A 12,144-nucleotide genomic window follows, 5' to 3' on the forward strand; every position below is an offset into this window, starting at 1 on the left:
TTGAGAGAAATTTGAAAGTACTCGCTTTCACGGAAGTCATAAGAGAGAGGATCTCTTTTGTATTATTCAGGATCATCCTTGATGCATTCACTCTAAAACATAATAAAGCCAAATATCTTCCTCGATGTTAAATCTTTACAAAACTGAAATCCTGAAAGAATCCATTCGCTTTTCCAGTTAGATTGGGCATGATTCTTAATTGGTACTAAAACATCTAATATGTGTATGAAGTTTCATCCCACAGCACCTGCCATTCAGTGGAATCAGACTAGCGGTTGGGAATAACAACTCCAGAATTTCAGATCAGGCCTGTAATTGGTGTAGGAGAGGCTTTGGGCGGGGCATCTCGATAGGGAGGAGACTTCATTAGAAACCTGTGGGGCCAGTCTACAGCTGTCACTACTCGAGTTAAGCTTTATAATATTTGAGTGTTCGAAGTTCTGGAGCGTAAGCAGCATTCTCAGTACGTACTAGTTTCACTTGGCATTTGAATGAAATCGGTAAACCAATGGCGTTTCGTCCTCCTAGACTGCCGAAAAATCAAGTAGTCCCAGGGTTTTAATGAGAAGGAAAGTAGGACGGCGTCAGGGATTGGGAGCTAGAAGGCACGCACTGGGTTGAAGCTAGAGAAAAAGTCGGAAGATAGAGCTGCGCCTGTAATTGCTTTCGAAGCCGCAGCCACTCGAGTGCCGGACTTGTAAGTACTCTGCGCCTCCCATGCTCGGACTGAAGTCGGAGAACTCTCCCAGCTACGCGACGAGATCCTGCACAACTACCTTCTTTTGCTCTCCCCGCCAGACTAAGGGACAGAACAACTGCCACCCTTCCTCTGCCTACCAGATGGGGGGGCAAAAGCAGTAGCTGACCAGCACCGCCTCCTTCCGACCCGGGAGGTGGGGATCTCCCCACCCCGCCCCGCCGGGTCCAGCCAAATTCAACATTAATTTTCTCCTCCCGCTGCTCCTATATTCCCTACACCCCCACCTCCTTCCCCTATCCCTCCTCCTTACAAACAGGGGAGGAGATAAGGGGAGTCCAGGTCGTCATGACAGAGCTGAAGGCAAAGGAACCCCAGGCTCCCCACGTGGCGGGCGCCGCGCCCTCCTCCACACTGCTCGGAGCGCCTCTGCTAGGACTCCGGGACGCTGGCCCTTTCCAGGAGAGTCAGACCTCGAACTCCTCCCCTATAGTCTCAGCTATACCTATCTCTCTGGACCCGTTGCTCTTCCCTAGGCCTTGCCAGGGACAAGACCCGGACCCGAAGACACAGGACCAGCAGCCGCTGTCAGACGTGGAGGGGGCGTATCCCAGAGTTGAAGCCACAAGCAGTGCAGGAGCTGGCAGCTCTAGACCCCCAGAAAAGGACAGAGGGCTGCTGCACAGTGTCTTGGACACGCTACTGGAGCCTTCAGCTTCCGGGGAGACCCACGCCAGCTCTCCTGCCTGTGAGGCCGCCAGCCCTTGGTGCCTGTTTGGCTCTGAGCTTCCTGAAGACCCCCGGGTTGCCCCCACCACCCAGGGGGGGTTGTCTTCGCTCATGAGCCGGCCAGAGGGCAAGGCTAGCGACAGCTCCGGAACGGCAACTGCCCACAAAGTGCTGCCCAGGGGTCTGTCACCGCCCCGACAGCTGCTGCCCCTGACCTCTGGGAGCCACCATTGGTCTGGGGCCTCAGTGAAACCAGCTCCGCAGCCTGCTGTGGTAGACGTAGAGCAGGAGGATGGCTTGGAGTCCGAAGGCTCCGTGGGTCCACTTCTGAAGGGCAAATCCCGGCCTCTGGGAGGCACGGCAGCTGGAGGAGGAGCTGCAGCCACCGCTCCTGGGGTGGCCGCAGGAAACGTCACCCTGGTCCCCAAAGAAGATTCCCGTTTCTTGGCGCCCAAGGTCGCCCTGGCGGAGCAGGACGCGCCAGCGGCGCCTGGGTGCTCCCCGCTGGCCACCACGATGATGGATTTTATCCACGTGCCCATTCTGCCCCTCAACTCGGCCTTCCTGGCCGCCCGCACCCGTCAACTGCTGGAAGGGGAGAATTATGACGGCGGGGCCGCGGTTGTCAGCGCCTTTGCCCCGCCGCGGGGCTCACCCTCGGCTTCTTCCACCCAGGTCGCTGCTGGCGACTTCTCCGACTGTGCGTACCTGCCCGACGCCGAGCCCAAGGATGATGCGTTCCCGCTCTACGGCGACTTCCAGCCGCCAGCCCTGAAGATCAAGGAGGAGGAGGAAGGCACCGAAGCCGCTGCCCGCTCCCCGCGGCCGTACCTGGTGGCGGGTCCCAACCCCGCAGTCTTTCCGGATTTGCCGCTGGCGCTGCCGCCGCTCCCTCCGCGAGCGCCGTCGTCCAGACCCGGGGAGGCCGCGGGGGCGACCGCCGCACCCGCCAGTGCCACAGTCTCGTCCACGTCCTCGTCTGGGTCGACCCTGGAGTGCATCCTGTACAAAGCGGAGGGCGCGCCGCCCCAGCAAGGCCCGTTTGCTCCGCCGCCTTGCAAGGCGCCGGGCGCAGGCGCCTGCATGCTGCCGCGGGACGGTGCCTCCACCTCAGCTTCTGTTGCTTCCGCCGGGGCGGCCCCTGCGCTCTACCCGCAGCTCAGTCTCAACGGGCTCCCGCAGCTCGGCTACCAGGCCGCAGTGCTCAAAGAGGGCCTGCCGCAGGTCTACCAGCCCTATCTCAACTACCTGAGGTGAGGGTCCCGGGCGGGGCGCGGAGTGCCGTACGCATCCCGCGAGTAGCAGCCCGGCGCCTTCGTCGCCGCTCGCTCCAGGTCCCAGGGTCCTGCTCACCCAAGTGGCCGCAAGGGGGTGGGTGGCCGGGGCGGGGCACAAGGGTAGTTTGGTTTCCTTTTTCTTCCCTCCTCTCCTCACTATTTTGGGGACACAAGGGGGGCGCATAATATGCCGTTTTTGGAGCGTGCCTCCTCGAAAATATCTTCTGAATTTTACAAATCTGCGAGATTTCGAGGCGAGATCAACCCTAATTTAAAATGTGCAGCGTCACTATAGGTGCGCAGTAATCCAGTGGAGCCGGGGGGGGGGGGGGGGGGAGGGGATGCGGCGAGTTTGGGGCTTTACAAGATGGTTCTTTTCTTTGAAGGATGTTTGCTGGGAATGTCTTTAGTAGAGACTTTAAGGCACAGTTCCTCCGGGAGGGGTGGTACTTAATGTATGGTAGCTAGCCAGAACCGAAAGCAGAACCTGACGGATTTTGGACCTTCAATGGCTGTATTATCATACAAATTTCAAGACTCCAGTTATGTGTAATATAGTTACATTATGGATTTAAACATCAATCTCTCCAGTGCACTGTATTCTAATATTGTTTCGGATTCGCTACAACTTTTTTCACACAGGTTTTCAAAAACATTTCAATTTACATACCGAAGGAGTGGGATTTTAAAATCCCATAATGTTCGGTTTAGACTCTTTTGTGTTGTGAAAGGTAAAACAGTGTCAGTATATTGAACAATTCTTTAAAATGGCAAACACATACTCGTTTAAGTAAATAGCCATTACGGGGTGTTTTAAAAACTGAAAACCAAAGCAGTGTTGAGTACGATTGAACTAAAACAAAAACACGTTTACTGTTACGATGTGTACAGGAAGGGCATAACATTTCATTTGTCAAAGAATAAGTTGATTATTCTATAAAAGGAGTTTTGTAGAAAGAATTAAAAAAATGGACCTTAGCTTTTCTGAACATTAAATTATATATTATTCTTTTAAGTTGGTGCTGCTGATGAATGACTAATAATTTACAAATGCGATGGATCCTGTAACGGTACACCTAGTTTGCATGCCTTTCAAGGTGTGTATACATATGGTGGTATATTAAAATCCTCTTTCACTCTGTCAATTTTCTTAAGAAAACTTTAGTATTAGAAAGTGGTGCACCCAAAAATAAATGGAGTACTTTGTTTTGCGTTTCAAGGCCCGACTCAGATGCCAGCCAGAGCCCACAGTACAGCTTCGAGTCCTTACCTCAGAAGATTTGCTTAATCTGTGGGGATGAAGCATCAGGCTGTCATTATGGCGTCCTCACCTGTGGGAGCTGTAAGGTCTTCTTTAAAAGGGCAATGGAAGGTAGGCTCTTTATTTTTGGTTTAATTGTAGACCAAGATTTATTAGATTGTAAATCTGATATTTTTTATATTTTAATTGTCCCTTCTAAGAAATGGTGATATTTCCATATAATTTAAAATATATGACTGTGTTTTAGCAGTATGTTTTTATTTATAATACTCAAAATTGAATGTGGTTTGAACATTCCATACTCTTGACTAACGCTTTCGATATTAGACTCAAGTTATACTAATCTTGGGGACAGTGCTGCTATTGTTCATTACCCATTTAGCTTTAAAGAAATAGCTTGGCTGTAATTGTATTTTCATATTTCTATTATATATTATATGAAATATGTGCTAAGCTTAAAATTTTGATCAAAAGAAAAATGGTAAAAATCATCAAAATTATGTATATGTACTATGTGTATTTGTATATATATATAATGCACTTACAAATTTTCTACATGATTTTGTCTTTTCTCTACATGCATATTTATTAATACTTATATAATGGTAATTCTAAACAAATTTTTAAAAATTCTCATTTTGTTTGGCATATCTTTATAAATAAGTATATAAGGGGATAGGAGTAAACAGTTTAAAGCAAAAGAAAATTGTGGACATCGAAGTAACAATTTCTGTTACTTTGCAACAAGACTTTCATGTTTTTAAAATTGTCTAAATTACATATTTATCTAATGATTTTGGATTGACCTACATAATGTATTTTGGATTTGAGCTCTAATAGAAAATATTTTTAAATTTCTCTATCCACACTAAATTCTAAGCAAATACATTTCTATTTGAAGATAAAAATACACTTAAAGATTATTTCACATTTAAATTCTAACAATCAGTATATATTATAAGGAGCCGAAATGAGTTTAAAGTTCCCTCTGGAGTGCTGAGATCACACCTAGACAAGGAACCAAAGATCTGAATGCTTGCTTTTTTGCTTCCTGTTTGTGAGTTTTCTGATTTCAAGAGTTTTCTACTTATAAATAGGAAAGAAGGGAATGGGAAATTTTTACCTTAAGGGAACTTTCAAAGGAGTTTGATATGTATATTTAATATGCACCAAGAGAATAAAATCTAAAAGGCATTTTAAATTCACTATTTTTGTAGATGCCTAACAGATGATTCTTTACAACTATTAAGCCTTTTTTGATAAAAATGATTCCCAACTGTTTATTAGTAGTATTTGTAATAATTCTACTTAAATTAATTCTTCTTAAAGAATATTTGCTTTGTATATATCTAGAATATGATTTTTTTTCCACAAAAGATGAATGTATTTAACTGTTACTGAACATACGTATTCAGCTTCAGGGGTTTTAATTGCATTTTAAATTAATTGAAGCACTGTGTGAAAAGAGGCTACATGAGAAAATGGACACAACTGAGAGTGGCCTTAAGTTTCCTTTGGACATTATTTAGTCATAGTTACAAGTTGCATTTCTTTGTATGAATGAGTTGATTCTCCAGTGCATAAGTGGAGTTACTACTCTCATTGGACTTTGGTTAATTTCTTGAATGCTTCTTTCAACATTAATATGATTTCCTTCATTCTTACTGTCTCCTTAGAGTAGTCTAATTTTGTAAGTGAATGACTCCCATAGAATCCCCTGAAGACCAGTTTTTTCTAGCCCAGCTCCATCTCTTTATAGATAAGCAGGTCCCAAAGACATAAATTTCAGTTTCCAAGGATCGTACAACTAGTTAGTAACTAATTGTTGGTTACCATAGGTTAGATACTCTTTCATTGCAGTGCTCATAAATCAGAGATGGTGTGCACAAAAAGGTATATGACAAATGTTACTTAATTTTCAGAAGTTACTTCAGAATGTGCATATAGAACCAAAAGCACCCTAACTTAAATACAAATTCTTTTATAATATTATAACAGCATCTAAAACCACATAAAATGTCTTTCCAGATTTACTTTTAGAAAGCATTTGTTGAACAACTATTATTGACATGGTCCTCTTTTAGTCCTGAGTAGTAAAAATGAAGCACCTTTATTTGGCAATGTTTATGAAAAAAACTCAAGGTATATGTTTATAAATCATTCACGAAACTAGAACAAGATTACAAAACTATATGAGTAAGTTCATTCAGCAGTTATTTTATACCTCTTATATTTAGATCTGTGCTTTAGATATTCTTCCCCTGACTTCACCTCTCCCTGCCTTACATATAAAATGAAGATAACAGTAGCTACTCCTCAATGTTGTTATGAAGATTAAATGGGTATATACATGCAAAGTATTGAAATAAATGTCTAGCATATTGTCAGTTTCAATTGGACTACAGCTTCTGTAGTCAAGAAGTTTATAATAGAGTTTAAGAGGTAACATATATGCATGTAAGTCCTTTTTGCATGTAAAATAGAGATTGACTAAATGCGCAGATAAGCACATCTGTAAAATGGTTAAGATTTGTGTGGTTTGTGAGTTGGTGTGTTTGGTCAGGGGGAAGTTAGTTGTAGGATGGAATGTACATGTTGTATAATGATGGGAGAAGATTTAATGGAAAATATGAACTTCACTTGATTATTAAAGGACAAGTAAGATTATTGATCTCTGGACACTGAGTAGTGCTTTTAAGTGTATATGTTCAAAGAGGAGTAAAGAGATTAAGATTAGACTAAGACTTGAAGAGTTATATGAGGAAATTAAATTAAATTAAATTAAATTTAAATTTAATTAAATTTAATTTAAATTAAAGGATGGGAAGTTTAAGTGCTGGTGTTTGGATGAATTTGGAGAAAATCAGTGGTTTAAGGCAAGATAATAGAAGTTTCTGGGAATTTTCATAAGTAAAAAGATGAGTAAAAGGATTTAATAATTGTAGAGGTATAGCCAATGTGAAATCTTAAAGTAGGGCTGTGTGATCAGCTAGTTCAAGGTAGATTATGTGTGGATGCCAGTATGTCCAGAAGTTGAAAGTCAGTGGTCAAAAAAATAGATATTGTTACCAGGAATAATAATGATAACAGCATTTTAGAGCGCTTTCTATGCAGCAGTGACTATTTAAGTGTTTTATGGGTGTTTTAATTCATTTAATCCTTACAATATACATATTATTTATTATTTTTAGTTTCCAAAAAGGTAACTAAAACCCAAAGGTGTTAAATTGCCTTAATCACAATTAGGAAGTGGTAGACTCAGGATTCAAACCCAAGTAGTGTGACTCCAGAATCCGTGCTCTCTACCAACTACACTACATTTCTCTTAATAGGAAATTCTGTTTAAATTTCAAAGAAAAACAATAGAGCATTGTAAGAAAAAAATGTGAGCCAAATGATAAAACATCTAGGAAGGTAAAAGTGGAAGTAAAGGAGATTGCAAGATGAAGGGTGATTAAAAGTGTGTGCTATAAATGGATGGATGATACTAATTTCACCAAGAACCAGTTTCCCTACCTCTCTTCCAAGTTGGGAGCGAGAGACAATAAAGCCTGTTAAGAAGTCACCGGGGAAAACTGGGTTTCTCTTGGTATAAGACAGAAGAGAGAAGAGGCAGAGAAAAAAAATCACTTAGGAAGTGGGTACACAGGGATCGGAAGAGATGACCTCTCTTACCCTAAGAAAATGAATTAGCCAAAAGCAATTGGTTGAATAGCTCATTGCATTCCTTTACTAAAGGTTGGAATGGACCAGAAAGTTGTCGGGAATTGCTCTAATACCTTTCAAGGAGATGAAGTCATAATGACCCACCAGTTCTATAAATGCAGGTCTGTGATTTTGTATTAAGAAGGAAAAGATAATTTCTCATTGGCTTACCTCTGTATATACTGTGACTAACTCAGTGTTAGGAATACATTAGATATTCAGTAAATTTTGTTCTAAATGAACCAGTCATCATAACTGATGATGCCAACCTCTTATTCTTTGGATACTTTTTACTGTGACAGTATTTGTAGTGAATAAATTTGATGTAATATGGGTAAACAAATATTGTAATACAGTAAAATATTATTTAGAAGACACTAGTTATGTAGGTAATGATGGATTTTTAATGTACTACATTATTAGCCTCATTTTTATTCTAGTTATATTGAGGCATAATTGACAAATAAAATTGTAAGATATTTAAAGTGTACAATATGATGATTTAATATATATGGTGAAAAGATTCTCCTTGTCAAGTTAAGGAACACTTCCATCCCCTCACATATATATTTTTTTCTTTTTGGCAAGAACATTTAAGTTATACTCTCTTAGCAAATTTTGATTATATAATACAATGTTCTCAACTAGTCACCATGTTACACATTACATCCTCAGACTTTATTCATCTTTAACGTTTGTATGCTTTTACCAACCTCTCCCTACTTCCATTTCCCAGCCCCTGGCAACCATTTTTCTACTCTTTCTATGAATTTGATTTTTTTATTCCATGTGTAAATGATACCATGTGGCATTTGTCTTTCTCTCTCTGGTTATTTCATACATAATGTCCTCAAGATTTAACTATGTATTTTGTTCATGTATTAATAACCAAATATTTATTGAGCACCTGCCATATGCCAGGCACTATGCTAGGTGCTAGCTGAAAAAAATAGTAAAACAGGGCAGACCTGGGTCGCTGCAGCCCTCGTGGTTTGTACTGTAGTGGAGGCAGGAAACATTCTACCAATTAGCATTTGTATAATGAATTATAGATGTACTGAGTTGAATAGTTTAAGCAATATCTGGAAAACTAGAGAATTGACCCCTCTGTCAGAAGCTGGGAATGATGGAAAATGCCTTTTAGATTTGGAGAGACACCATCAGACCACAGAGGAAACTGAACAGAAATGAAATATTTTTATAACTAATGCATTTCTTTCGAAAGTTGAATATATTTGGTATCAGAGACTAAAAATGAAACTGATTTGGTGATACATTCTCTCTGCTATGGCTTTCAAAAGAGAAATAACACTCAAATTCATTTAAAGATTTTATTATTATTTTTTTTTCAACGTTTATTTATTTTTGGGACAGAGAGAGACAGAGCATGAATAGGGGAGGGGCAGAGAGAGAGGGAGACACAGAATCAGAAACAGGCTCCAGGCTCCGAGCCATCAGCCCAGAGCCGGACGCGGGGCTCGAACCCACGGACCGCGAGATCATGACCTGGCCGAAGTCGGACGCTTAACTGACTGCGCCACCCAGGCGCCCCAAAGATTTTATTATTTTTAAGAGGAAAATCAAGAGGGAGGTACATAGATTTTCCATATACTTCTTCCCCTGGCATAGCCTCCCCTATTACTGACATCATCCACTAGAGAGGAACATTTGGTACAATTGATGAACTTACATAGACATATCATAATCACCCCAAATCCATAGTTTGCAGTAGGGTTTGCTTTTGATATTGTACCTGTGGGTTTGGGTAAATGTACCATAAAATATGTCCATAATTATGGTATCATACAGAGTAGTTTCACTGCCCTAAAATTTCTATGTTCCATTTATTCATTCTCTGCCCCCTTATCCTTGGAAACCACTGATCTTTTTTTTTTTTTTTCAACGTTTATTTATTTTTGGGACAGAGAGAGACAGAGCATGAACCGGGGAGGGGCAGAGAGAGAGAGGGAGACACAGAATGGGAAACAGGCTCCAGGCTCTGAGCCATCAGCCCAGAGCCTGACTCGGGGCTCGAACTCCTGGACCGCGAGATCGTGACCTGGCTGAAGTCGGACGCTTAACCGACTGCGCCACCCAGGCGCCCCACCACTGATCTTTTTATTGTCTCTATAGTTTTGCCTTTTCCAGAATGCCATACAGTTTCACTTACTGATATGCATGTGTTTCCTCCATGTCTTTTCATGGCTTTATATCTCATTTCCTTTTAGTGCTGAATAATATTCCATTGTCTAGATGTAGCACAGTTTATCCATTCACCTGCTGAAGGGTATTTTGGTTGCTTCCAAGTTTGGGAAATTATGAAGAAAACTATTGTAATGATCCATGAGTAGGTTTTTGTATGGACATAGGTTTTTTATTTCTTTGGGTAAATACCAAGGAGTGCAATTGCTACATTGTATGGATGTTTAGTTTTATAAGAGACCTCCAAACTGTCTTCTAAAATGGCTATGCGATTTTGCATTCCCATCATCAATGAATAAAAATTCTTGCTGCTCTCCATCTTTGCTAGCATTTGGTATTGTCTATGTTCTGGATTTTAGCCATTCTAATAGGTGTATAGTGGTATCTCATTGTTTTAATTTGCATTTCCCTGATGACATATGATGTGTAGCATGTTTTCATATGATTATTTGTCATCCATGTATCTTTGGTGAGATGCCTTTTAAGGTTCTTGGCTTGTTTTTTAATCAGCTTAGTTTCTTATTGTTGAGCCTCAACAGCTCTTGTATATTTTGGGTAATAGTTCTTTATTAGATGTGTCTTTTGCAGATATTTCCTCCTACTCTGTCTTTTTACTCTATTGGAAATATCTTTTGCATAGCAGAAAATTTTACTTTTAATGAAATCCAGTTTCTCAGTTCTTTCTTTTATGGATCATGACTTTAATGTTGTATCTAAAGAGTCATTACCAAATTCAAGGTCATCTAGATTTGCTCCTATGTTATCTTTTAGGACTTTTATAATTTTGTGTTTTACATTTAGGTCCGTGATCTGTTTTGAATTAATTTTTATGAAGAGTGTAAGGTCTGTGTCTAATTTAACTTTTTTTCCATGTAGATGCTCAGTTGTTCCACACTATTTGTTGAAGAGATAGTTTTGTTCCACTGCAACCCCTTTATTATTATGTCAGATATCAGTTGACTATATTTATTTGGGTCTATTTCTAGGTTTTCTGTTCTGTTACATTGATCTATTTGTCTGTTCTTTCACCAATACCACTTTTCACCACTGTTTTGATTACTGTATATTTATAGTAAGTCTTGAAGTCAGGTAGTGTCAATCCTCCAACTTCAATAATGTGTTGATAGTCTGTCTGGGTCTTTGACCTCTGCTTATTAACTATAAATCAGTTTGTCAGTAACCATGAAGTAATTTTCTGGGGTTTTAGTGAGATTGCATTGAATCTGTAGATCATAGTGGGAAGACCTTACATCTTGACAATATTGAATCTTCCTATCCATGAACGTTCCATTTATTTACTTCTTTTATTTAATTAATGTGAGTTTTGCGATTTTCCTCCTATAGGTCTTGTACATATTTGGTTACATTTATGTTGAGTACTTCATTTTTGGGTGCTAATGTAAATGACATTGTGTTTTAAATTTCAAATGCCACTTGTTCATTGCTAGATTTAAGAAAATGACATTTATATATTAGCCTTGCATCCTGCCACTTTCCTATAGGTGCTTATTAGTTCTAGGAGTTGTTTTGTCAGGTTTTTTACAAATTTATTTTCCACATAATAAGATCATGTCACCTGCAAACAAAGGCAGTTTTATTTCTTTCTTCCTAATGAGTATACCTTTTATTTCCTCTTTTTGTCTTATTGCATTAGTAGGACTTCCACTACAGTGTTGAAGATGAGTGGTGAGAGGAGATACCCTTGTTTTGTTCCTAGTCTAATGGGAAAGCTTCTAGTTTCTTACTAGTAAGTAGGACATCATTTGTAGGGTTTTTTGTAGATATTTTTTATAAAGTTGAGGACATTCACTTCTATTGCTATTTCATGAATGAGTGCTGGATCTTTTCAAGTGCTTTTTCTGCATCTATTGATATGATCATGTGATATTGTCTTTTTAGTTTGTTGATGTGATAGAATACATTAATTTTCAAATGTTGAACCATTCTTACATACCTAGGATAAATCCCATTTAGTCGTGTTGTAGAATTCTTATTAAATTTTTTTTATTCAGTTTGCTAAGGTTTTTCTTGAGGATTTTTGCATCTATGTTCATGAGAGATACCAGTCTGGTACTGTCTTTGGTTTTATATTAGCATAATACTTGCTCATAGATTGAGTTAGGAAGCATTCCCTCATTTTCTAAGAGATAGTGGTGAATTGGGATAATCTCTTCCTTAAATGTTTGGCAGAATTTATCAGTGAACTCCTTTGGGCATGGTGCTTCCTGTTTTGGAAAGTTATTAATTGCTGATTCAATTTCATTAATAGATAT

The 12,144-nt window shown here is 40.2% G+C and overlaps 1 protein-coding gene across 4 annotated transcripts in view; it reads left to right on the top strand.

Moving 5' to 3' along the window:
- The first annotated feature begins 386 nt into the window (after positions 1-386).
- Positions 387-12,144, top strand: part of PGR (progesterone receptor) — a 101,067-nt gene continuing 89,309 nt past the window's right edge. For all 4 annotated transcript variants that reach the window (XM_019811582.3, XM_045038577.1, XM_045038575.1 and 1 more), the window contains exons 1-2: positions 387-2,679; positions 3,924-4,075. In XM_019811582.3, coding sequence (XP_019667141.2) covers positions 1,046-2,679; positions 3,924-4,075 — 1,786 coding nt within the window. In that variant the 5' untranslated portion in view covers positions 387-1,045. The remainder of the gene's footprint in view (positions 2,680-3,923; positions 4,076-12,144) is intronic.

The sequence above is a fragment of the Felis catus genome, chromosome D1 (genome assembly GCF_018350175.1).
Source record: "Felis catus isolate Fca126 chromosome D1, F.catus_Fca126_mat1.0, whole genome shotgun sequence".
Classification (NCBI taxonomy): domain Eukaryota; kingdom Metazoa; phylum Chordata; class Mammalia; order Carnivora; family Felidae; genus Felis; species Felis catus.